The 26,995-nt window shown below is 44.1% G+C and overlaps 2 protein-coding genes, 1 long non-coding RNA gene and 2 pseudogenes across 7 annotated transcripts; 4 read left to right on the top strand and 1 right to left on the bottom strand.

The window, feature by feature from the left end:
* The first annotated feature begins 324 nt into the window (after nucleotides 1-324).
* Nucleotides 325-4,836, top strand: LOC118597487 (DDB1- and CUL4-associated factor 1-like). 3 transcript variants are annotated; one of them, XM_036209098.1, is made up of 2 exons: nucleotides 325-1,445; nucleotides 1,605-4,836. In XM_036209098.1, exons 1-2 carry the CDS (start codon nucleotides 325-327, stop codon nucleotides 4,834-4,836), a joined length of 4,353 nt encoding a protein of 1,450 aa, XP_036064991.1. The 3 variants fall into 3 exon arrangements, with proteins under 3 accessions (XP_036064991.1, XP_036064992.1, XP_036064990.1); XM_036209099.1 differs by having other exon boundaries at nucleotides 325-4,541; nucleotides 4,780-4,828; XM_036209097.1 differs by having other exon boundaries at nucleotides 325-4,836.
* Nucleotides 4,837-5,761: 925 nt separating this feature from the next.
* On the bottom strand, nucleotides 5,762-6,211 carry LOC118596927. Its single transcript, XR_004946769.1, has 3 exons — nucleotides 6,180-6,211; nucleotides 5,925-6,044; nucleotides 5,762-5,822 (listed from the first exon to the last, which is right to left on the bottom strand). It is a non-coding gene; the product is annotated as an uncharacterized LOC118596927 (long non-coding RNA).
* Nucleotides 6,212-6,558: 347 nt separating this feature from the next.
* LOC118596695 lies at nucleotides 6,559-7,429 on the top strand (annotated as a pseudogene).
* Nucleotides 7,430-18,338: 10,909 nt separating this feature from the next.
* LOC118596659 (DDB1- and CUL4-associated factor 1-like) lies at nucleotides 18,339-22,850 on the top strand. 3 transcript variants are annotated; one of them, XM_036207517.1, is made up of 2 exons: nucleotides 18,339-19,459; nucleotides 19,619-22,850. In XM_036207517.1, the coding sequence occupies exons 1-2, from the start codon at nucleotides 18,339-18,341 to the stop codon at nucleotides 22,848-22,850; spliced, it is 4,353 nt and encodes a 1,450-aa protein (XP_036063410.1). The 3 variants fall into 3 exon arrangements, with proteins under 3 accessions (XP_036063410.1, XP_036063412.1, XP_036063409.1); XM_036207519.1 differs by having other exon boundaries at nucleotides 18,339-22,555; nucleotides 22,794-22,842; XM_036207516.1 differs by having other exon boundaries at nucleotides 18,339-22,850.
* A 1,824-nt stretch (nucleotides 22,851-24,674) lies between these two features.
* LOC118596694 lies at nucleotides 24,675-25,479 on the top strand (annotated as a pseudogene).
* The last annotated feature ends 1,516 nt before the right edge of the window (nucleotides 25,480-26,995 follow it).

The raw sequence follows: 26,995 nt of genomic DNA, 5'->3' as shown, positions 1-26,995 counted from the left end.
TACCAGAGTGAACTTCCAAGCTGAGGAATATAGCAATCAACTACAGTGGCTTCCTGAAAAGCCTTTGAACTTCTGGACCTATCAGCTGTCCTGGTAACTCTGCTCCCAATGCCTTGGATGCTCAGAAGGGGATGTAATATGTAAATGCACATTGTAACATCTCTATCTGTCTAAGCAGATTTCCTGTTGACTGAAAGAGACAACTGGCATCAGCTGCTGACTACAACCTGCTCCCAACAACTGAACTCCCTAGACTTGCTGAAAGCAGATTTGGACCAGTCCAGCCATTGTGAATACTCCTTGGTTCTTCAGGTGGGACAAGCCATGACTACAGTAGTGGTACATGTGGACTCCAAAGATGAGCTCACTGCCATGCTGGAACAGTGGAAAGAGGACCATGGTAATGGGCAGGCTATGGTAGCCATCCTTAGCAGAATGTCAGAATTAATTGAAAAAGAAACTGAAGAATATCATAAAGGAGATCCAGACCCATTTGATGATCGACATCCTGTGCGAGTTGCTCCTGACTGTATGCTGGGTCACTTGCTGAGACTACTCTCCACGAATGCTGATTTCATGAACACACTGATGAATGGGTATTTGTTGACAAGCAGAGAGGCCCCTTTAAATACTGCAGCCTGCAGATTGCTACTGGACATCATGCCATGCCTAGAAGCTGCAGTGTTCTTTGAAGAAACGGAAGGGATTGTTGAAAATCTTTTGAAATGGGCCCAAGAGGCTGATCAGCCACTGAGGACATATTCTACAGCACTGTTAGGATGTGCTATGGAAAATCAACAGATTGTTTCAAGGTACAGAGATGAAAATACAAGGCTGGTGGCAGTAGTGCTTGGCAAACTGAGAGAGCTACATGTTCAGGAAGTGTCTTTGGGGCAGGAAAGTAAGTGTCCTAGGCCCCAGAAGACTTCATCAGAGCCACGCTTGCTTTTGGATGAGGAAGCTGTGGATATGGACTATGGTGACATGGCAGTAGATGTTGTGGATGGAGAGCAAGAAATTTCTAGAGATATGGACATCTCCTTTCATCTGGAATTAAGTCAGAAGACCAGTAATGGAGTATACTCAGCAATTGAGCCTGAGGAAGCCTCAGGATTCAAGAAGGCTGCAAAGCATGGTGAAAGAGAGAACGACAGGACAGCCAAGCAGAAATTGGGTGTGTCATCTTCTGAGCCAGATTGTGTGTTTGCTAAGGTGTCTAATAGCAGCTGGTCAGAAGTGGCCCCCTGGGTAATTGGCACCAACTATACCCTCTATCCAATGACTCCTGCTATTGAGCAGAGACTTCTTCTCCAGTACCTGACCCCTTTGGGAGAGTATCAAGACTTACTTCCCCTGTTCATGCAACTTGAATCACAGGAAGTGATGATGTTTTATATTGATCTGAAACAGACCCATGATGTCCTGCTTACTTTTGAGGCACTCAAGCACCTAGCATCTCTCCTCATCCATAACAAATTTGCCACAGACTTTGTTACACATGGTGGGTTACAGAAATTACTAGAAATTCCTTGTCCTTCTATGGCTGCAACTGCTGTATCAATATGCTTGTATTACCTGTCCAACATCCAGGATGCTATGGAAAGAATTTGCATGCATCCCTACCAAGTTCTCTCTAATGTGGTGAACTATGCCCTATGGTTAATGGAATGTTCTCATGCTTCAGGATGCCGCCATGCAACATTGTTTTTCTCAGGTTGCTTCTCATTTCCAGCTGTCTTGGAGCACTTTGACCATTATGATGGTCTTCGTCGCCTAGTGAACTTGATCAGTACTTTGGAGATTCTAAATTCAGAAGACCGTGGTAGACACGTGAGCAACTATAAAATCTTTGCTACCTGCCAAAAAGGCAAAGATACCTGCATGGCTCTGCGAAAGTACTTTGAGGCTCACTTGGCCATTAAACTGGAACAAGTCAAGCAGTCCCTTCAGAGCCCTGAGGGAGCTATTCCTGTGCACTCTTCCCCTCCATACAAGGCATGCTCATACACTGGTGAGCAGATTGAGGAAATGATGGAGTTTTTGATAGAATATGGCCCAGCTCAGCTGTATTGGGAACCTGCTGAAGTCTTCCTCAAGCTTTCCTGCGTGCAGCTCTTGTTGCAGCTGATTTCCATCGCCTGCAAGTGGAAGACCTATTATGCAAGGACTGACACTGTGCGCTTTGCTTTGGATGTCCTGGCCATCCTCACTGTGGTGCCAAAAATCCAGCTGCAATTGGCAGAGTCGGTGAAGGTCTTGGATGAGCATGGCTCTACTGTATCCACTGTAGGAATCAGCATCATTTTGGCAGTTGCTGAAGGTGAATATTTTCTCCATGATGCTGAAATTCAGAAGTCAGCCCTTCGAGTTATCATCAATTGTGTATGTGGCCCAGATAACCGAATATCCAGTTTTGGTAAATTTACTTCTGGAACTGCTTTGAGAAAGCTGTCTCAGATCCCCAAGAGCAGTGAGCATCCCCTGGCCAAGATGTGGAATGTGGTCCAGTCCAATGATGGCATCAAGGTGCTTCTGTCCCTATTGTCCATCAAGATGCCCATCACAGATGCAGACCAGATCCGAGCCCTGGCTTGCAAAGCCCTAGTGGGCTTGTCGAGAAGTAGCACTGTTGCACAGATCATCAGCAAATTGCCCCTTTTTAGTAGCTGGCAGATTCAACAGCTGATGAAGGAGCCAGTGAGGCAGGATAAGCATAGCTACCATGTCAAATTCTGCAACTATGCAGTTGAGCTCATTGAGAAAATATCAGGAAAGCCTCTTTTGCTTGGCACTGATGTGTCACTGGCAGGGCTACAGAAAGCAGGCATTGTTGCCCAGTCAAGGATCTGCTTCCCTGAGAAAGAACTACTACTGTTGATAAGAAACCATCTCATTTCTAAAGGGCTTGGAGAGTCAGCAACTGTGCTGACCAGAGAGGCTGACTTGCCCATGACTGCTGCCCCATACTCTTCTGCCTTCACCCCAGTGACTGCTGCTGCTCCTACTGTCTCTCTTCCTGAGACCCCTTGGATTGCCAATGGCATTGCAAATCTACTGGGCAGCCACACTGCTATGGATGCTTCTACCCCTTCTGTCTCCCATGACTTCCCTTCCAATACTCTGCCATGCCCAACCCCGGGATCACTGGCTTTGCCTGGCCCATCATATGCAGACAACTCTCCTTTGATTGGCAGGACCAGTTTTATCAGAGAGAGGCCATCACTTTGCAATGGCAGGAATATCCAAGTGTTGCAGCAGAAGTCAGACCCCAGCACATACAGCCAGAGCCATGCTGTTAAAACACAACTGGACAGACATCTTCCTTCCCCACCAACACTGGACAGTATCATCACAGAGCATCTTAGAGAGCAACATGCTCGCTGCAAGAACCCCATTGCCACCTGTCCACCTTTTTCTCTCTTTACTTCTCACCAGTGCCCTGAGCCAAAACAGAGAAGGCAAGCCCCAATGAACTTTACCTCAAGGCTAAACCACAGGGCATGGTTTCCAAAATATGTAGGTATAGATGGCAGAGGCTTTGATAGGCATCTTATCTTTAGGCGATTTCATCCTATTTCAGTGTTCCCGGAAGCTCATGAAGATGAGAGTGGCTTGACATGTTGTGCATTCTCAGCCCAGGAGCGGTTCCTGATGCTTGGGAACTGTACAGGGCAGCTGAAGCTCTACAATGTATTTAGTGGACTGGAAGAGGCCAGCTATAACTGTCACAACTCAGCCATCACACACCTTGAATCTTCCAGGGATGGGTCCTTACTTCTGACATCTGCCACTTGGGGACAGCCTTTGTCTGCACTTTGGGGGATGAGGTCAGTATTTGATATGAAGCATTCCTTCACAGAAGATCATTATGTTGAGTTCAGTAAGTACTCTCAGGATCAGGTCATAGGCACAAAAGGAGACATGGCCCATATTTATGATATTGAGACTGGCACCAAGATGTTGACTCTGTTTAACCCAGATCTTGCCAGCCACTACAAGAGGAACTGTGCCACCTTTGATCCTACAGACGATCTTGTCTTAAATGATGGGGTCCTGTGGGATGTCCGCTCTGCACAGGCCATCCACAAGTTTGACAAGTTCAACAGGAATATCAGTGGTGTTTTCCATCCCAATGGGCTGGAGGTCATCATCAATACAGAGATTTGGGACCTTCGAACTTTCCATCTTTTACACACAGTTCCTGCTCTGGATCAATGTCCTGTGGTGTTTAACCACACAGGGACAGTGATGTATGGAGCAATGTTGCAGGCAGATGATGAAGATGACTTCTTGGAAGAGAGAATGAAAAGCCCCTTTGGGTCATCCTTCCGAACATTTAATGCAACTGATTACAAACCTATAGCAACTATTGATGTGAAACAGAACATCTTTGACCTGTGTACAGACACCAAAGACTGCTATCTTGCTGTCATTGAGAATCAAGGCAGTATGGGTGCCCCTAACATGGACACAGTATGCAGACTTTATGAAGTGGGCAGGCAGTGTCTGTCAGAGGAAGAAGATGAAGAGGAGGACTCAGAAGAGGAAGAACAGGAGGAAGAGAGGGATTATGATGGCACTGATGATGTAGAGGAGTTTGTCACTGACCAGTGGCAAGAGGCAGAGATGGAGGAGGCTGACAACAGTGAGAACACAGGACAGGATGGGCACAATGACTTCTCTCCCTCTGATGATGAGCTAGCAAGCCTAGAGGAGGGAGAGGAGGGGGAAGAGGAAGACTCTGATGCAGAGGAGGAAGAGGAAGTGATTCTGGTGGAGGACATCTCAGACAACTCTGATTGGGAAGATGAAATCAACTTATCTCTGAATGAGTGATGTGCCAGTGCTCTCTTGCAAGAAAATCTTTGTAGTGAGAGGAACTGAGAGAATGGATTCACAAAACCTGCCTTTTGCTGTCCCCTGGACTGTGTCTTAAGGAATTGTATCCCCTGCATTTGAGGATAATGATTAGAGTCTCCCTGGAACCTGAGATCCCTTCTGAAAACAATAACAACACAAATTAAAATGACTAAGAAAGACTCCAGGGACTACTTCCTAGTTTGCATCTCCCACTTTCAGGATGGCGCAGTCCTGCTGTAGTAAAAAACAATCATATCTCTGGTGATTTCACAATATATATGTTTGTATAATATTCTTTACGTAAAGAATAAAAAAATTGTTTATAATAAAACTTTAAAAGGAAAAAAGCATCAAGCATTTGTGACTGAAGGTAATAACTTCTTTCCACCAGTCTATGCCTGCACTTCATTTTCTTTGGAAGAAAAAAATGTCTGAAGAACCATATAGAAGCATGTTTACATACCTATTTAAATAAAGATGGTCAATGTGGTATCTCAAATTGATAGGATTAAGAATATTTGATTATAATTATAACCAAAACTGTTTGGTTGCCTCAAATGTATCTGTTTTCCTTTGTGGCAGAGCAGGAATAGTAGCCAAAGCCTGCTACTAAGAAGATGCCTAACTCCCTCCCTTGGTGGCTGGACAGGAGTTGTGTGGACCTTGGTTTTTTGGAGTAGAGAACTTTACAGGTATAAAGTCACTCCCTCTCTGTATATCAGTTTTTCAAAGGTCTTTATTTCTTTCCCTTTCTTCCCAATGTGGAAATTACAAATCAAAGGTCTTTTTCTTTAATGTAATATGTGCTTATTTAAAAAAATACAAAATAAACTACATCTCTGTCTTTGTTAACAAGAATTCTAGATCAGAAGCTTATGGTCAAAAGCAATTGAAGAGTTGTTCTGACTTCTGAAACCTCATTCCTCACGCAGTCAGAAGGCCATCTTGCTGGGAGATTTAGCCTGCAAAGCAACAGAGTTTGGTCAGAAATAAGCAGAGTATGAGCCATTGGAAACAAGTGCCATCTTACCGCAGATTCAAGGAACAGAGTGCCTGGGGCTTACCTTAGGTCCTCTGGAAATTTATGCTTCTCTCTGTCACAACATAGGCTTGTCCCTAATGCCCAAGATGGTTCTGTATGGTCTTCACATCCCCAGTAAATTGTGTACCCTAATAAAACTTATCTGGGGGTCAGAGAACAGAAGAGCCAGTAGATTAGACAGAGGTCAGAAAATGGTGGCACCCAGGCCTTTAACACTATCACTTTGGAGGCAGAGGTCAAGGCCACAAAGAGAACAGCCAGGCATGGTGTCACATACCTTTAATCCTAGCACTTGATATCACCTGTCGTGCTTGGGAAAGACACACACCTTTAATCCCAGGAAGTGACCTCAGACAGCAGAGAGATATATAAGAATGAGGACCAGGAACCAGAGGCACTTCAGCTGAGTTCCATTCAGGTCATGTCTCAGAATCTGTCACTGTCTGAAGCTTCTAGGAAATATATGGTTTTGAATTTTATTTTGTTTTGGTTTTCGAGGCAAAGTTTTTCTGTGTAGCTTTGCTGCCTTTTCTGTAATACACTCTGTCTCCCAGGCTGGCCTCAAACACACCGATCTGCCTGACTCTACCTTAGGAGTGGGACATCCCCTCCTGGCCCTTTTTAGATTCCCATTACAGGGCAGTATGGAGAGCAAGATGGCCGAAAGGACAGCTGGGCCTGGTGGCTCCAGAATGAGATCAGGAAGGAAACAGTCCACCAGCCCTGCTGACAACTACCATCTGGCCTGGAAGAGGACTCTGCAAGTGGTTATGAGTTCCTTGCTGACAGAGGCAGCATTTGAGAGCTCTGAGAAAGCATCTGTGGAAACACTGACAGAGATACTACAGAGCTACATCTCAGAAGTCTGGAGAAGTGCCAAGTCTTTCTGTGAACACACAGCCAGCACCCAGCCCACACTGTGGGATATCTTGGTCACAGTGGTTGAAATGGGGTTCAATGTGAACACTCTTCCTGCTTATGCAAAAGGGTCTGAGAGGATGGTCATCACTGCACCTCTGGTTACCAATCAGCCAGTGACACCCAAGGCTCTCAGTGCAGGGGACAACAGACCCTACCCACCACATATCCACAACCATTTCCAGGAGTTTCTGGATCCCCACACCTACATCAAAACTCCCACATACCTTGAATCAGTGTCTGCAACCAGGTCCTGAGAGAGAGGGCTGCATCTCAGAGATGAGATGTGGAGCGAGCACTCACCTGCTTCATGGCCAGGACAGGCAAGCCCCAGAGTCTTTTCAAGGATGATGTCAGCACTTTCCCGTGATTGCTGCCAGACCTCTCACCATCCCCTACCTCACAGCCTTGCTTCCCCCTGAGCTGGACATGCAGCAGATGGAAGAGACAGACACTGAGAACATTCCTCTTCCTATCAGCATCAAGGATTCCAGAACTGAGGAGAACTCCTCCTCGTCTGGCAGCTGGAACAGAGAAGAGAGCATCATGGATAACCCCTATGTGCAGCCTGTGAAGAAGCCCAAGATCTGCAGGAAGTCCCTCTGCTGAGCTGAGATGGAAACTGCCCTGGAAGGGGGAATACCCTTCTTTCCTGGGGGTGTGCAATCAGAGAGAAGGTCACGTCCTTTGAGCCCTACCATTGCTGCATCATTTTAGTAGCAGCCTTCTATGAAGACAACCTGTTTTGCCAACAGTCCAGGGGACCACTAGTGCCTTCCTTGATTAAATCACTGCACTTGATTCCTTTGATCCCTGAAGGATCTGGTAAGGCGGCAGTAAGAAAAGTGTCCTCTGCCTTGTGCCTTTACTTGTTGGCTGGCTACTGCTTAGTGTTTCTTCCAGGCCACCTGGATCCCACTTGATGACCCACAAAAATCATGAATTTGACATCTCAGCCTAGGAGCTCATTCTCACTTCTCTCTACATCCGGGCCACAAGATCCCTGCTGAGCTGGTCAATGCATGCATTTTTTTTATTAGTTGGAAAAGTTTCTTAAGGGAAATAATAACATGTGATTTATGAAAAAATGATTGGTGATACAAAGAGGGTACTTTCTTTCAAATTTACTTTCTCACTCCCTACTTCACTTCACCCCAACCTCAAAAGACACATGGTCTTAAAGGACAGAATTTGGCATGGTGCTGTGTCAGGTCTGTAAGTCTAAATGCTTCGATCCTGGCATCTGTGGTCTTTCTGGAGAGAGCAGGACAGGCCATCTGAAACTATCATGAACTATGTATATATACATACTAGACCATAGACTCTGGCCTACATGAAGCTTCCCTGAGCAGGCAGTCTCATCACCACTGATTATATGATGAGGTGCTTTCATCCATCAATTTGGATGTTGCCATATGATGAGGTGCTTTGATCCATCAAATTGGATGTTGCCAAGAATGGCCAGAAGAATAACCTCTCCTAGAGTAGCCTCATATGAAGAAGGCCAACTAGCCACTGTTCAGGAGGGATCTCTGCCTCAGCTACCCTACCTGCTCTCTGTCTCCAAACCCTGCCCCATCTCAGAAAGCTTCTTGGAGAGATGCTCAAGACCACACCTACAGGTTAAACTGCCCCTCGGAGATGGACAAGTAGCTTTTGAATCTTTCCTCAGTCTCCTCAGGCCCAAAAAAGTCATCCCTGAGAATTTTACCCATTAAACTTGGACTTGTCATTATGTTTCTTATTTGTGTTTTTGTTTTTGTTTTTTGGTTTTTTTTGGTGGGGGGAGAGAGAATTTGTCACCATAAGCTTTGTAGCCTCACCTGGAACTCACTCAATAAAGCAGGCTGGACTGTAACACAGAAATCTGCCTGGCTCAGCCTCCCAAGTGCTGTGTTTAAAGGCGTGCACCCCAAACACCTAGCATTCTAATTCCATTGGATTTGGATTACTCTACCAGGGGAAAGATGAAAAGGCTTAATATCAGGGTATAGAAACCTTTCAACTTGCAACATGGCACATACAACACAAGCTTCATCCCTACAGTCCACCATTCCTCATCAGGTTCAGCCTACTTGGTTTCACAGCAATAAGTCATTATGATGGGGCTTTGAGACTAAGGCTAAATATGGTTGAGGAAAGATCAGAGAATTGCAAACACTAGCTGTATACCATAAGAAAAATAACTCTAGATTTGCATCAGCATTGTACCTCAGACAAGAAACTGTTGGTTAGTCTTGTAACACAGCCACAGTGGCCTAGTAGCCATAGACAGTGGCATTCCATTCCACACTTGGAGCCAAACCCATCAGCATGAGAGAGAAAGAGGATGGAGAAAAGTGTGCATCACAGGGACAGAGGATTGCTGTTTACCTCAGATTTTCAAGTGCAGGAGAGTGGCAGACTGGAAAGGACTCCTTGTCCATTGCTGGGTGTAGCAGGAATCTTCAAAGTTCTTGTCACTTCTTCACCTGATCTTGTTTCCTCAGACTGGATGGCTCTCAGCTGAACTGTGCTGCTGCAAAGCCTCAACACTTGACCAGCCAAATGATTCTAGTTTCTGGTCCTCATGCCTTGTATACCTTTCTGTTTTCTACCATCACTCCCTGGGATTAAACACATGAGTCACCACACGTGGTTGTTTCCAATGTGGCCTTGAACTCACAGAGATCCAGAAGGATTTGTGTCTCTGAAATGCTAGGATTAAAGGTGTGAGTGCCACCAATTTCTAGCCTCTGTATCTACTGGCGGTCTGTTCTTGGATCCCAGATAAATTTTTTAAGGTACTCAATATTTTGGGGGAACATAATACCACAATTCCCTTTTTTTCTAAAATTAAAAATAAGCTTATAAGTAATAGAAGAAACACTATCCAATAAGTATATACAATATATACAGTCAAAAATTACATGAATGATGTCTAGTCCATTAACACAGGACAGATTCAGATAAAAACCTACATTATATAAATTTTTATAATATCCAGGCCGGTAATATTTGATAAATTCAGACAAAAATTTTTCATTACTTATTCATTTAAAACCAGTAGTTCCTATTTAAATGTAGATTCAGTAGTCTATCTTTTTTATATCTTCCCCCTTTTGTTTTTAGAGTAGATTCAATCACCGACCCATTTATCCTATTAATTATTCATGTTAATTCTCAGAGTAGATTCATTCATCTAACTCATATCTATATTCTTTTTTCTTTTTCTTCAATAAAAAACCTCTGCATATAATCACCTTATATTAACAATTCCTGACCATTAACAATGAAAAACTTGTAACCACCATTGCAAACAGAGACAATATCCAAATCTCATTAAAGGACCAAAAACTGCCCATCCCACCTCTTGGGAATTGGGCGTCCTTTTCTTAAAATTACTTGCTGCTCTCTGGGTGTGAAGACATCTTTAGGAAATCCTGAAAAGAAAATTTTGGGATTAAGTGTCAAGTCTATGTCCTTTGTCCAGTCTCTGCATAATGGGAAAGTGCAGAGCTTGTCCCAACTCCTTATGCGAGTAGTCTGTCAGGCTGGATCATCTCAGCTAGCCATCTGAAAATTGTCCTAAGCAGTTTGTAGGCCAAAGTCAATCTTTTGGTGGTGTTCATCAGCTTAATGGCTTTACCACAGTCCATGTGGAATCATCGTTGTGGGATCCTGTCATCCTTTTGAATATTTCAAAGTCACTGTTATGTATGGACATGGTTCCTTGCAGACATTTTTATTCCTCCTATATGGTTTGGTGTAATCACAGTCTGATAAATGTCTATCTCTCAGAACCATGAATGTTCTTCCCTAGAAGAGAAATTCTTCACAGCAATTTCCCCCCAAAATTTTTCTTGCCAAATGTTTCCAAACTGACCTTTGCTGATGCTTTCTTATAACACAGTGGTCCAGGCAATTCTTGTCTGAACAAGAAGCAGTAAACCCTTCGTCCCAGGTAGCAACATCACCTCAGTCACCAACAGGATGAGAATCATCCTGCAACTCAGAGCAGCAGTCACTACCTCCATAGTCCCACAGATGCCTCCTTTTATGCCTAAGCCCCTGGGGAAGCCTCCTAGGCCAACCTCAAACTCGGGATCCTCCTTCCTCTGCCTTCTTCAGTAAATCCTACCAGTGTGCCACCACCACTGGCTGAGGTTAGCTCGGGATTGTGCAGGGGCCCACAAGGCCACAGGCAAACAGCTTTTTCATGAATTTGTACCACGAACTTGGGGCACCAGATGTAGCAGGAAACGTAAAAGTTCTCACCAGTTCTTCAGCTGATCCTGGTTCCTCAGACTGGATGGCTCTCAGCTGAACTGTGCTGCCCCAAAGCTCAAAAGATTAACCAGGCAAAGGCTTCTAGTTTCTGGTCCTCATGCCTTATCTACCATTCTGTTTTCTACCATCACTCCCTGGGATTAAAGGTGTGAGTCACCACACTTGGTTGTTTCCAATGTGCTTTTGAACTCACAGAGATCCAGAAGGACTTCTGTCTCTGAAATGCTAGGATTAAAGGGGAAAGTGCCACCATAATTCTAGCCTCTCAATCTAGTGGCTATCTGTTCTCTGACTCCAGATAGATTTATTAGTGTCCAAAATATTGTTTGGGGAACACAATACCACAGCTGACCCCACAGACCTACAGGCCACTCCTCAGTTATGACCCTCGAGGGAGATGGAGAGTTAGTTCTCCACTATCTCCTGTCTGGTTCAGGCACAGTTTGAGCTACTTAAGGCCCCTGCTGGCTTCCCTATCTCCTGAGGCTATCCACTTGGGGCACAGCCTGAACCTGTTGGCCATGTCAGGGCCCCACAGTGTTCTTGGCCCGACCCAGGACCCAGTGTCCACTTTAAAGGGAGTCACCGTCCCCCAGAGTCATTGTGCAGATTCACAGAATCCACTATCCTTTTTCTAGTCACTACTGGCCTTTGTTGGCAATCAGTGTTTTCCAGGGCCTGAAGGAATATCACAAAGACCAGTGCAAAGCAGGGCAGTGTAGACAGGGACACCTGCATCCAAGTCTGTTGTTTGGGGAATATGCTGCATATTGGAGGCAGTTGCCATTTCTAGTAATTTGAATACATGACCCTGACAAGGTGGCCTAAATATATGGGCAGAAAGAATAAGCCTCCAATCCTCAGAGCCAAAGCGACACAGGTTGGAGAGTACAATAAACACTCCTCAGAGGTCTCAGGTCACTTGTCAAGTACAGGGGTCAAGACCATGACAGGTAGGGAAGCAGATGAAGGACTCCTTCCAAGATTCCAAAAGGACAATTAATGTCACAAGCATGATCTATAGCCAGTGCTCTCATACACATCCTCAGATAAGCTAAAAGGAAGACAAAGAGCATTCAGATGACACAAAAATGCTGCCGAGAAGACTTCCTAGCATAGGACAAGAGCATCTCTGAAATTGCACTTCCCCCTTTGTTCTGTTCCCCCCACAGCTGTAGGGTCAAATTGACCACCAAGAATGGCCATCACATCTGGAATCATGTCTGCTAGAAGCCTATATAGAGGACATGAAAAAGAGGCTTTGTTTCATACCCTTTTTGCTTTCAACCCTGCTAGCAAATTCCATTCCTTCACTGGCATATGACATGTACTCACTCATATGAGGATATGAGGAATAAAGTACAGGATGAGCAACTTACAATCCACAGTCCCCAGAGAGGGTAGATAACACAAGAGCCCAAAGAGGGATGCATGGATTTCCCAGGGAAGGGAAATTAGAAGAGAGTTCCTGAGTAAACTGGAGTAAACAGAGGGATGTAATGAGGGGATGGGACAATGAGGGAGCAATTTGGGCAGGCTTGGTGCAGGAGACAGATTGGGGGCCAGACAAAGGGCTAGGGAGAAATCTGTTGCCAAGGAATCTCCTAGGAAACCCTAGTGATGACCAAGGATCAAGTCTGGAGCCGTGGTGGAGAGGGTACCTGAACTGGATATCTACTGTAATCAGACTGGTGTCCACCATAATTGTCATCACAGAGGCTTTATCCAGTAAGTGAAGGAAGCAGATGCAGAGATCCACAGGCTACCTCAGGAAATCCTTAGGAAAGAGACAGGGGATTTGGATCAGCAGTTGGGGTGCGGTTGGGGCAGGGGAAACTTACTGACAGGAAACCACAGAAACACCTAACCTAAATTCATAGGAGTACATGGACTATGGACCAACAGTTAGGAGGCCTAAATGGGACCGACCTAGGCCTTCTGCATGTGACAGCTGTGTAGCTTGCTTTGTTGTAAGTCTCCTAGCAGTGAGATTGGGACCTGTCACTGGCTGTTAGCTGGCTTTTGGGAACATAATCCCCATGCCGGATTACCTTGCCCAGCCTCCTTCATGGGGAGGAGCTATGTCCTACCTTGTGGTGATATTGTGTCCCCCAATATGTTGTGTGCCAGGTAAAGTTATCAGGGGACAGAGAACAGAACACTCACTAGATAGCCATACAGGCCAGCAAAATGGTGGCATACATGCCTTAAATTCAAGAGGCATAGACCTTTCTGGATCTCTGTGAGTTCAAGGCCACACTGAGCACAGAGCCAGGGGTGGTGGCACACACCTTTAATCCCACTACTTGAGATCTCAAGTCTTACTTGAGAAAGAATCCCTTTAATCCCAGGAAGTGATGTCAGAAAGCAGAAACGTATATAAGGCATGGAGACTAGAAACCAGAGGCTTTCAAACTTTTAGGCTTTTAAGCAGCAGTTCAGCAAGTTCCATTCTGGTGAGAATTCAGAATCTTTCACAGTCTGAAGACTCTTGGAAACAGGATCTGATCACGAGTGGTTGAGGTGAGATTAGCTGTGGCTTTCCTATTCCTCCGATCTCTCATTTGCTCACCCCAATATCTGATTCCGGGATATTGATTGATTGATTGAATTTGTTTTTGTTGTAATTTGTTTGTTTTTCCTTAGTGACAGAGTTTCTCTGTGTAGTATTTCTTTTTAGCTGTGGTTTGTTCTGGTCCTCTGACCTTTCATAATTCACCCCAGTACTGGAATCCTGCATTTTTTATTTAATACTATCCTTAAGATTCATCTTGTACTATCTCAGCTTGAGGTGCCATGCTATGTTCAAGCCCTTCGGAGGCCTGGCCCTTTCTGAATGGAGACGGGAGGAGTTGAGGGATGGGGAGCAGGCTGAGGGGTGGTAATGGAAGTGGCAGGAGAAAGGGAGCAAACGTTTTGGATCATAAAAAAAGAAATGCCTGGCAGTGGAGGCACACTCCATGAAAACCAGCACTTGGGATGCAGAGCCAATCAGAACTCTGTGAGTTCTGTGAGTTCCAGGCCAGCCTGGTTTACAGAGGAAGATCCAGAACAGACATTAAAACTGCTCAGAGAAACCCTGTCTTAAAAAAAAAAAATAAATGGAAACTATGTTAAAAGAAACAACGAATCCTGAATATAATATGGAGCTCCACTATGCTCAATATACTATAGCACAGCCTTTTACAAAGGATAAACATTACTCTCAAACTTAGCTCTAAGGATTTTTGAACCAATCATGTTAACTAATCTTTTTGAAATGTATTTACCTCATTTGTTCCTAAAATCTTAATTACCTCTTAGTGCTTTTCCAGTCGTACTGTTTTGTGGAAAGGCAAGATTTCCCCTTGTATTTCTAATTTCTGTTGGCCTCTAAATAGTGTCAGATGACCTCTCCAGCATAGTGCAGATGGTGGCTCTCAAAGACCCATCTTGCAACTTCAGTGCTATAAGCCTTGTAAGCCACAACTTTCTGAGCTGGGTTATCTGGACTACTCATCAGGATTATCTAGGTAACTTCAAGGGCCATAAAGCCTACACAGAATGTCTGTAGGAACATACTGCCCTGTATCTGTTTTGAGTTATCATGGCACATTCCTGAGGTCCTTTCTGGAACTGAGGACAGCAGGTGGCCTTCTCCTAAGATGGGGTCTGGATTGCCTTCCATCCCCAATAAATTGTGTACCCTAATAAAACTTATCTGGGTGTCACAGAACTAACCAGGCACTAGATTAGACAAGGTCAGAAAATGGTGACACACACACCTTTAATCCTATGCTCTTTGGAGGCAGAGATCAAGGCCACACTGGGAAAAGCCAGGAATGTTGACACACACCTTTAATCCCAGAAAGTGCTGTCAGGAAACAGAAAAGTACATGAGGCATGAGGACCTGGAACTAGAGGATTTTAAGCTTTTAGGTTTTTTCATTAGCACTTTAGCTAAGTAAGATTCATGCTAGTGAGGACTCAGAATCTTTCACAATCTGAGGATTCTTGGAAACAGGATCCAAGGAGAAGTTGCTCAGGTGCGGTTAGGTGTGGCTTGTCCTATTAACCTGATCTCTCAGTTGTTCAGAGCCATATCTGGTTCTGTGTTTTTATTTATTTATTTATTTACTGTTGTTGTTTTTTCATTTTTGAAACAGGATTTCTTGGTGTTGCATTTTAATTTTTTTTTTATTTTAACCTGGGGCATGTTTTGATTCTCTGACCTTTCAGAATTCACCTTGTTTTTCCATATGAAGTTGAGTATTATTCTTTCTAGGTCTGTGAAGTATTGTGTTGGTAATTGGATGGGGATTGTGTTGAATCTGTTGATTGCTTTTGGTAAGATGGACATTTTTACTATGTTAATCCTGCCTATCCATGAGCATGGGAGATCTTACCAGTTTTGCACATCTTCTTCAGTTTCTTTTTTCAGGGACTTAAAGTTCTTGTCATATAGGTCCTTCACATGCTTAGTTAGAGTAACCCCAAGGTATTTTTTATCGTTTGTGGCTATTGTAAAGAATGATGTATCTCTGATTTCCTTTTAGCCTGTTTATCTATTGTATATAGGAGGGCTACTGATTTTTTTTTTTTTTGAGTTGATCTTGTATCCTGCTATGTTGCTGAAGGTGTTTATAAGCTGTTCCCTGGTTGAATTTTTGGGGTCACTCATGTATACTATCATGTCATCTGCAAATAGGGAAAGCTTGACTTCTTCCTTTCCAATTGTATCCCCTTAATCTCCTTATGTTGTCTTATAGCTTTGGCTAGAACTTCAAGTACAATATTAAATAAGTATGGGGAGAGGGGACAGCTTTGCCTTGTTCCTGATTTTAGTGGTATTGCTTTGCATTTCTCTCCATTTAATTTGATGTTGGCTGTTGGCTTGCTGTAGATTGCCTTTATTATGTTTAGGTATGTTCCCTGTATTCCTGATCGCTCCATGACTTTTGTCATAAAGGGCTATTGGATTTTGTCAAATGCCTTTTCTTTGTCTAGTGAGATGATTATGTGTTTTTTTTTCTTTGAGTTTGTTTATATGGTGTATTACATTAACAGACTTTCTATGTTGATCCACCTTTGCATCTCTGGGATGAAGCCTACTTGATGGTGGTGGATAATTGTTTTGATGTGTTCTTGGAGTCTGTTGGCCAGTATTTTATTGAGTATTTTTGGATCAAAGTTCATGAGGGAGATGGGTCTGTAGTTCTCTTTATTTGTTGTATCTTTGTTTGGTTTAGGAATCAGGGTAATTGTAGACTCATAGAAGGAGTTTGATAATATACCTTCTGCTTCTATTGAATGGTATTAAGTCTTCTTTGAAGATCTGGTAGAATTCTTCACTGAAACCATCTGGTCCTGGGCTTTTTTGCTTGGGAGAATTTAATGACTGATTCTATTTCCTTAGGGGTTATTGGACTATTTCGATGCTTTATCTGGTCTTGATTTAACTTAGGTATGTGTTACCTATCCAGAAGATTATCCATTTCTTTTAGATTTTACAGTTTTGTGGAGTAGAGGTTTTTGAAGTATGACCTGATGATTCCCTGGATTTCCTCTTTTTCTGTTGTTATGTCCCCCTTTTCATTTCCCAATTTGTTAATTTGGATGCTGTCTTTTGTTTAGTTTGTATAAGGGCTTGTCTATCTTGTTGATCTTCTCAAAGAACCAACTCTTTGTTTCATGAATCCTTTGTATTGTTCTCTTTATTTCAATTTTATTGATTTCAGCTCTCCATTTGATAATTTCCTGGTGTCTGTTCCTCCTGGGAGACTTTGCTTGTTCCTGTTCAAGAACTTTAAGCTGGGCTGTCAAATCACTAGTGTAAGATTTGTCCAACTTCTTTATGTGGGCATTTAGTGCTATGAATTTCCCTCTTAGCACTGATTTCCTAGTGTCCCATAAATTTGGGTATGTAGTGTATTCATTTTCATTGATCTCTAGGAAGTCTTTAATTTCTTTCTTTATTTCTTCCTTAACCCATTGGTGATTCAGTTGAGAATTATTCAGTTTCCATGAGACTGTAGGATTAGTGTAGTTTTTTTTTTTTATCTTGAAATCTAACTTAAAACCATGGTGGTCAGATAGAACACAGGAGGTTATTCCAATTGTTTTGGATCTGGTGAGATTGTGTTTGTGGACAAGTATTTGGTCAATTTTGAGAAGGTTCCATTGGTTGCTGAGAAGAAGTTATATTCTTTTAATTTCGGTGGAATGTTTTGTAGATATCGATTCAGTCCATTTGAGGCATAACATCAGTCAAACCCTTTATTTCTCTGTTAAGTTTCAATTTGGCCATTCAGTCCAGAGGTGAAAGTGGGGTGTTGAAGTCTCCCACTGTCAATGTGTGGGGTTTTATATGTGATATAATAATGTTCCTTTTACAAATGTGGTTGCCCTTGTGCCAATCTCTGTAGATTAAGCTTTTTGAAATGTATTTAACTCAATTGTTTCTAAAATCTTAATTACCTCCAAGTGTTTTTCCAGTGAAACTGTTTTGAGAAAAGGCAAGATTTCCTCTTGTATTTGCATTTCCCCTAATATTGAAAATTTTGCCAAAATACACATTCGTGATCAATGTCAATATTAAAGTGTTGGCAAAGTGGAGCCATATACATCCATATGTATAGGACAGATTCAAAAGCAATAAGAAAATATTCCAGGCCATTTGCTGGTAACTTGGGTGTCAACCCGATCAGAGGACATCCACCTGGAAACTATTTAATTAAAGCTTGCTTCAAATTTAGCTTGAAACCGTGGGAGTGGTCTTATAGTTGATTAGTGGGATTAACATTCTCTGGATAGCCCAGCAATATTCAGACAACACAGCCCAATTCTAAATCTGGATCTTCACTCAGGACAACCTGGACTGAGGTCCTACTTGAGCCATGGAACTTAAGACATTCTATAGCTCTTAGGCTATCTTCAGTTCTCAGACTACCTGAGTGAACTTCCAAGCTGAGGAATGTAGCAATCAACTACAGTGGCTTCCTGAAAAGCCTTTGAACTTCTGGACCTATCAGCTGTCCTGGTAACTCTGCTCCCAATGCCTTGGATGCTCAGAAGGGGATGTAATATGTAAATGCACGTTGTAACGTCTCTATCTGTCTAAGCAGATTTCCTGTTGGCTGAAAGAGACAACTAGCATCAGCTGCTGACTACAACCTGCTCCCAACAACTAAACTCCCTAGACTTGCTGAAAGCAGATTTGGACCAGTCCAGCCATTGTGAATACTCCTTGGTTCTTCAGGTGGGACAAGCCATGACTACAGTAGTGGTACATGTGGACTCCAAAGATGAGCTCACTGCCCTGCTGGAACAGTGGAAAGAGGACCATGGAAACGGGCAGGCTATGGTAGCCATCCTTAGCAGAATGTCAGAATTAATTGAAAAAGAAACTGAAGAATATCATAAAGGAGATCCAGACCCATTTGATGATCGACATCCTGTGCGAGTTGCTCCTGACTGTATGCTGGGTCACTTGCTGAGACTACTCTCCACGAATGCTGATTTCATGAACACACTGATGAATGGGTATTTGTTGACAAGCAGAGAGGCCCCTTTAAATACTGCAGCCTGCAGATTGCTACTGGACATCATGCCATGTCTAGAAGCTGCAGTGTTCTTTGAAGAAAAGGAAGGGATTGTTGAAAATCTTTTGAAATGGGCCCAAGAGGCTGATCAGCCACTGAGGACATATTCTACAGCACTATTAGGAGGTGCTATGGAAAATCAACAGATTGTTTCAAGGTACAGAGATGAAAATACAAGGCTGGTGGCAGTAGTGCTTGGCAAACTGAGAGAGCTACATGTTCAGGAAGTGTCTTTGGGGCAGGAAAGTATGTGTCTTAGGCCCCAGAAGACTTCATCAGAGCCACGTTTGCTTTTAGATGAGGAAGCTGTGGATATGGACTATGGTGACATGGCAGTAGATGTTGTGGATGGAGAGCAAGAAATTTCTAGAGATATGGACATCTCTTTTCATCTGGAATTAAGTCGGAAGACCAGTAATGGAGTATACTCAGCAATTGAGCCTGAGGAAGCCTCAGGATTCAAGAAGTCTGCAAAGCATGGTGAAAGAGAGAACGACAGGACAGCCAAGCAGAAATTGGGTGTGTCATCTTCTGAGCCAGATGGTGTGTTTGCTGAGGTGTCTAATAACAGCTGGTCAGAAGTATCCCCCTGGGTGATTGGCACCAACTATACCCTCTATCCAATGACTCCTGCTATTGAGCAGAGACTTCTTCTCCTGTACCTGACCCCTTTGGGAGAGTATCAAGAATTACTTCCCCTGTTCATGCAACTTGAATCACAGGAAGTGATGATGTTTTATATTGATCTGAAACAGACTAATGATGTCCTGCTTACTTTCGAGGCACTCAAGCAACTAGCATCTCTCCTCATCCATAACAAATTTGCCACAGACTTTGTTACACATGGTGGGGTACAGAAATTACTAGAAATTCCTCGTCCTTCTATGGCTGCAACTGCTGTATCTATATGCTTGTATTACCTGTCCAACATCCAGGATGCTATGGAAAGACTTTGCATGCATCCCCACCAAGTTCTCTCTGATGTGGTGAACTATGCCCTATGGTTAATGGAATGTTCTCATGCTTCAGGATGCCGCCATGCAACATTGTTTTTCTCAGGTTGCTTCTCATTCCCAGCTGTCTTGGAGCTCTTTGACCATTATGATGGTCTTCGTCGCCTAGTGAACTTGATCAGTACTTTGGAGATTCTACATTCGGAAGACCCGGGTGGACATGTGAGCAACTATAAAATCTTTGCTACCTGCCAAAGAGGCAAAGATACCTGCATGGCTCTGCGAAAGTACTTTGAGGCTCACTTGGCCATTAAACTGGAACAAGTCAAGCAGTCCCTTCAGAGCCCTGAGGGAGCTATTCCTGTGCACTCTTCTCCTCCATACAAGGCATGCTCATACAGTGGTGAGCAGATTGAGGAAATGATGGAGTTTTTGATAGAATATGGCCCAGCTCAGCTGTATTGGGAACCTGCTGAAGTCTTCCTCAAGCTTTCCTGCGTGCAGCTCTTGTTGCAGCTGATTTCCATCGCCTGCAAGTGGAAGACCTATTATGCAAGGACTGACACTGTGCGCTTTGCTTTGGATGTCCTGGCCATCCTCACTGTGGTGCCAAAAATCCAGCTGCAATTGGCAGAGTCGGTGAAGGTCTTGGATGAGCATGGCTCTACTGTATCCACTGTAGGAATCAGCATCATTTTGGCAGTTGCTGAAGGTGAGTACTTCCTCCAAGATGCTGAAATTCAGAAGTCAGCCCTTCGAGTTATCATCAATTGTGTATGTGGCCCAGATAACCGAATATCCAGTTTTGGTAAATTTACTTCTGGAACTGCTTTGAGAAAGCTGTCTCAGATCCCCAAGAGCAGTGAGCATCCCCTGGCCAAGATGTGGAATGTGGTCCAGTCCAATGATGGCATCAAGGTGCTTCTGTCCCTATTGTCCATCAAGATGCCCATCACAGATGTAGACCAGATCCGAGCCATGGCCTGCAAAGCCCTAGTGGGCTTGTCTAGAAGTAGCACTGTTGCACAGATTATCAGCAAATTGCCCCTTTTTAGTAGCTGGCAGATTCAACAGCTGATGAAGGAGCCAGTGCGGCAGGATAAGCGTAGCTACCATGTCAAATTCTGCAACTATGCAGTTGAGCTCATTGAGCGAATACTAGGAAAGCCTCTTCTGCTTGGCACCGATGTGTCACTGGCAGGGCTACAGAAAGCAGGCGTTGTTGCCCAGTCAAGGATCTGCTTCCCTGAGAAAGAACTACTACTGTTGATAAGAAACCATCTCATTTCTAAAGGGCTAGGAGAGTCAGCCACTGTGCTGACCAGAGAGGCCGACTTGCCCATGACTGCTGCCACACACTCTTCTGCCTTCACCCCAGTGACTGCTGCTGCTCCTACTGTCTCTCTTCCTGAGACCCCTCGGATTGCCAATGGCATTGCAAATCTACTGGGCAGCCACGCTGCTATGGATGCTTCTACCCCTTCTGTCCCCCATGACTTCCCTTCCAATACTCTGCCATGCCCAACCCCAGGATCACTGGCTTTGCCTGGCCCATCATATGCAGACAACTCTCCTTTGATTGGCAGGACCAGTTTTATCAGAGAGAGGCCATCACTTTGCAATGGCCGGAATATCCAAGTGTTGCAGCAGAAGTCGGACCTCTGCACATACAGCCAGAGCCATGCTGTTAAAACACAACTGGACAGACATCTTCCTTCCCTACCAACACTGGACAGTATTATCACAGAGCATCTTAGAGAGCAACATGCTCGCTGCAAGAACCCCATTGCCACCTGTCCACCTTTTTCTCTCTTTACTCCTCACCAGTGCCCTGAGCCAAAACAGAGAAGGCAAGCCCCAATGAACTTTACCTCAAGGCTAAACCACAGGGCATGGTTTCCAAAATATGTAGGTGTAGATGGCGGAGGCTTTGATAGGCATCTTATCTTTAGGCGATTTCATCCTATTTCAGTGTTCCCGGAAGCTCATGAAGATGAGAGTGGCTTGACATGTTGTGCATTCTCAGCCCTGGAGCGGTTCCTGATGCTTGGGAACTGTACAGGGCAGCTGAAGCTCTACAATGTATTTAGTGGACAGGAAGAGGCCAGCTATAACTGTCACAACTCAGCCATCACACACCTTGAACCTTCCAGGGATGGGTCCTTACTTCTGACATCTGCCACTTGGGGCCAGCCTTTGTCTGCACTTTGGGGGATGAGGTCAGTATTTGATATGAAGCATTCCTTCACAGAAGATCATTATGTTGAGTTCAGTAAGTACTCTCAGGATCAGGTCATAGGCACAAAAGGAGACATGGCCCATGTTTATGATATTGAGACTGGCACCAAGATGTTGACTCTGTTTAACCCAGATCTTGCCAGCCACTACAAGAGGAACTGTGCCACCTTTGATCCTACAGACGATCTTGTCTTAAATGATGGGGTCCTGTGGGATGTCCGCTCTGCACAGGCCATCCACAAGTTTGACAAGTTCAACAGGAATATCAGTGGTGTTTTCCATCCCAATGGGCTGGAGGCCATCATCAATACAGAAATTTGGGACCTTCGAACTTTCCATCTTTTACACACAGTTCCTGCTCTGGATCAATGTCGTGTGGTGTTTAACTACACAGGGACAGTGATGTATGGAGCAATGTTGCAGGCAGATGATGAAGATGACTTCTTGGAAGAGAGGATGAAAAGCCCCTTTGGGTCATCCTTCCGAACATTTAATGCAACTGATTACAAACCTATAGCAACCATTGATGTGAAACAGAACATCTTTGACCTGTGTACAGACACCAAAGACTGCTATCTTGCTGTCATTGAGAATCAAGGCAGTATGGATGCCCCTAACATGGACACAGTATGCAGGCTTTATGAAGTGGGCAGGCAGCGTCTGGCAGAGGAAGAAGATGAAGAGAAGGACTCGGAAGAGGAAGAACAGGAGGAAGAGAGTGATGATGATGGCACGGATGATGTAGATGACTTTGACACTGACCAGTGGCCAGAGTCAGAGATGGAGGAGGCTGACAACAGTGAGAACACGGGACACGATGGGAACAATGACTTCTCTCCCTCTGATGAGGAGCTAGCAAGCCTAGAGGAGGGAGAGGAGGGGGAAGCAGAAGACTCTGAAGCAGAGGAGGAAGAGGTAGTGATTCTGGTAGAGGACAGCTCAGACAACTCTGATTGGGAAGATGACATCATCTTATCTCTGAATGAGTGATGTGCCAGTGCTCTCTTGCAAGAAAATCTTGGTAGTGACAGGAACTGAGAGAATGAATTCACAAAATCTGCCTTTTGCTCCCTGAACTGTGTCTTAAGGAACTGTATTCCCTGCATTTGAGGACTATGATTAGAGTGTCTCTGGAACCTGAGGTCCCATCTAAATACAATAAGAACCACAAATTAAAATGACTAAGACAGACTCCAGGGACTTCCTAGTTTGCAACTCCTACTCCTAGGATGGACGCTGTTTGCTCAAGGAAACAAACTCACATGTCTCTGGATATTTCACAATGTATTTTTTGGTATAATGTTCTTTACTTAAAGAAGAAGAAATAGTTTTTAATAAAACTTTAAAAGGAAAAAAGCATCAAGCATTTGTAACTGAGGGTATCAACTTCATTCCAACAGTCTATGTGTTCACTTCATTTTCTTTGGAAGAAAATGATGTCTAAAGAACTATATAGAGGCATTTTTACATACCTATTTCAACAAAGATGATAAATGTGGTGTCTCAAATTCATAGGATTAAGAATATTTTATTATACTTGTAACCAAAACTGTTTGGTTGTCTCAAGTTGATCTGTTTTCCTTTGTGCCAGAGCAGGAATAGAAGGCGAGGCCTGCTACTGGGAAGATGCCTAACTCCCTCCCTTGGTGGCCAAGCAGGAGTTGTGTGGACCTTGGTTTTGTGCAGTTGAGAACTTTAGGGGTATAAAGTCACTCCCTCTCTGTAATTCAGTTTTTCAAAAGTCTTTATTTCTTTCCCTTTCTTCCCAAATTTGAATTTACAAATCAAAGGTTTTTTTCTTTATTGTAATGTGTGCTTATTTAAAAAAATACAAAATAAACTACATGATGTCTTTGTTTAAAAGAATTCAAGTTCAGGAGCTTATGGTCCAAAGCCATTGTAGAGTTGTATTGGCTTCTGAAGCCTCATTCCTCAAGGAGGCAGAAGGCCATCTTGCTGGGAGATTATCCTGCAAAGCAACAGAGTTTGGTCAGCTAATGAGCAGAGTTTGAGCGCCTGGAAACAAGTGCCAGCTTGCTGCAGATTCATGAAACGGAGAGCTGGTGGTAACCTTGGGTCACTCTGGAAATTTGAGGTTCTCCCTGTCACAACACAGTCCTGTCCCTAATACCCAAGATGGGGTCTGCATTGCCTTCATATCCCCAATAAATTATGTACCCTAATGAAACATATCTGTGGGCCAGAGAACAGAACAAACACTAGATTAGACAGAGATGAGAAAATGGTCGCACCCAGGCTTTTAACACTATCACTTTGGAGTCAGAGGTCAAGGCCACAAATAGAACAGCCAGGCATGGTGACACACATCTTTAATCCCAGCACTTGAAATCACATTTCTTGCTTGGGAAAGACACACACTTTTAATTCCAGGAAGTGACCTCAGGCCGCAGAGAGGTATATAAGAATGAGGACGAGGAACCACAGGCACTTCAGCTGAGTTTCATTCTGGTCATGACTCTGAATCTTTCACTGTCTGAAGCTTTGTGGAAATAGGATTCAATCAGTAGTTGTGGATGTGAGGTTAGCTGTGGCTTGTCTTATTCCTCTGATCTCTCAGTTCTTCATCCAAATATCTGGTTTCAAATTTTATTTTGTTTTGTTTTGTTTTTTTAGGCAAGGTTTCTCTTTGTAGCTTTGTTGCCTCTTCTGTAGTATACTTTGTAGCTCAGGCTGGCCTCAAAATCATAGAGATCTGCCTGACTCTGCTTTAGAAGTGGGATATCACCTCCTGGCCCTTTTAAGATTCCTATTACAGGGCAGTAGAGTGAGCAAGTTGGCCGAAAGGGATCAGGGGGCAAACAGTCCATTAATGCTGCTGATAACTACCATCTGTCCTGGAAGAGGACTCCACATGTGGTTGTTAGTTCCTTGCTGACATAGGCCGGATTTGAGAGCTCTGAGAAAGCATCTGTGGAAACATTGACAGAGATGCTAGAGAGCTACATATCAAATGATGGCAGTAGTGCCAAGTCTTACTGTGAACACACAGCCAGGCCTCAGCACACACTGTGGAATGTCCTGGTCACACTCCTGGAAATGGGGTTCAATATGGATACTCTTCCTGCTTATGCAAAAGGGTCTGAGAGGATGGTCATCACTGCACCTCTGGTGACCAATCAGCCAGTGAAACCCAAGGCTCTCTGTGCAGTGCACAACAGACCCCACCCACCACCCATCCTCAGCCATTTTCCTGAGTTTCCTGATCCCCAAACCTACATCAAAACTCCTTCATACCTTGAATCAGTGTTTGACAAGCAGTCCATGAGGGAAATGTGGAGTGAGCACTCACCTGCTTCATAGCCAGGACAGGCAAGACCCAGAGTCTTTTCAAAGATGGTGTCAGCACTTTCCCCTTGATTGCTGCCAAACCTTTTACCATCCCCTACCCAGAGCCTTGCTTCCCCCTGAACTGGAGTTCCAGCAGATGGAGGAGACAGACACTGAGAACATCCCTCTTCCTATCAGCACCAAGGATTCCAGAGCTGAGAAGGAGAACTCCTCCTTATCTGGCTGCTGGAACATAGAGGGGAGCATCATAGACAACCTCTATGTGAAGCCTGTGAAGAAGCCCAAGATCTCCAGGAAGTCCCTCTGCTGAGCTGAGATGGAAACTGCCCTGGAAGGGGGAAGACCCTGCTTTCCTGAGGGTGTGCAATCAGAGAGAAGTTCAGGTCCTTTGGGGCTTACCATTGCTGGATCATTTTAGCAGAATCCTTCTATGAAGACAACCTGTTTTGCCAACAGGCCAGGGGACCACTAGTGACTTCCTTGATTAAATCACTGGCCTTGATTCCTTTGATCCCTGAAGGACCTGGGAAGGTGGCAGGAAGTAAAGACTCATATGAAGAAGGCCAACTAGCTTCTATTCAAGAGGTATCTCTGACTCAGCCCCCTACACCCTCCGGGTCTCCAGACCAGACAAGAGTGTTCTGGACCAGACAGGAGTGTTCTCACGATGACTCACAACTTCCAGATCAGAGCAGAAAGAATGTTGTAGCATGAATATTAAAGGTACTTATTAATAAAATCAAATCTGAGGCCAGTTATTTGGGCGAATGCTAGAAGGTCAGAGAGACACAGAACAAGTCACAGTTACCTCACCTCGCCAGGTCCTCAGCTGGTCTTGTTTCCTCAGACTGGAAACCTCTGAGTCCTCATCCAGAATGAGTCTCAGCTGAACTGTGTTGCTCCATAGCTTGAATGCTTCTCCAGACAAATGCTTAACTAACCAAATGCTTAACTAACTACATATTTTACTTTAGTTCCTGGTCCTCACGACTTATATACCTTTCTCTCTCTGTCCCCACACACTGGGATTAAAGATTGGGTTTCTGGGATTAAAGGCATGGCTCACCATGCTGAACTGTTTCTAAAGTGGCCTTGAACTCAGAGATCCAACTGGCTCTGCCTCCCAAGTGCTGGGATTAAAGGCATGCAACACTACAGCCCACCTTCTGTTATGGCTTACTGTTCCCATTTTCTAACCACCACTTTTGGCCTTGTTCTAGTGGCTGTCTGTTCTCTGACCCCAGATATGTTTTTTTCGGGGAACACACAATATTGCAGGGAACACAATACCCACCACAGAATGACTGTGTGGATTTGGAGAAAATATGATATACTTGACAACTCATGGTGCACTCAATGGAAATCCAGTCCCCAGGCCAGACTGGAGGTAGCACACCTTGCTGTTCCCAATGCTTCTAGTCAGCACGTCTTTACTCCTCACCATTATCATGGTCTGAAGCAAACACCTGTCGAGTCTGTTGTGTGAGGTGGGAGTAGGATTGGACTGCTGTTGCCCCTGACCTCGGAACTGCACCACTGTGCTTTCTCTTAGAGAGATGCTGGGACAGTGACCTGAATCGGGTTGTGTTGACATGTATGATTCTCAATGTAAACCTATATATTTGTAGTTCTATTCGTTGGGAGAGTCTTCTTAGAGGGAATAATAAAGTGTGATTTATGAAAAAAAGATTGGTGTTACACAGAGGGTACTTGATTTCTAATTTACTTTCTCACTCCCTACTTCCCCTCACCCCAGGTTCAAAAGGACAAATGGTCTGAAAGGACAGAATTTGGCAAGTTTCTGGGTCAGGTCTGTAAGTCTAAAA

Source organism: Onychomys torridus, chromosome 16, assembly GCF_903995425.1.
Source record: "Onychomys torridus chromosome 16, mOncTor1.1, whole genome shotgun sequence".
NCBI lineage: Eukaryota > Metazoa > Chordata > Mammalia > Rodentia > Cricetidae > Onychomys > Onychomys torridus.
The sequence above is the reverse complement of the archived record's forward strand: the minus strand, read 5'-3'. Positions and strand labels throughout refer to the sequence as shown.

Excerpts from the sequence above, each read along its gene's own strand:
- LOC118597487 (XM_036209097.1), top strand. The coding sequence starts at position 325 with ATGACTACAGTAGTGGTACATGTGGACTCCAAAGATGAGCTCACTGCC.
- LOC118596659 (XM_036207516.1), top strand. The coding sequence starts at position 18,339 with ATGACTACAGTAGTGGTACATGTGGACTCCAAAGATGAGCTCACTGCC.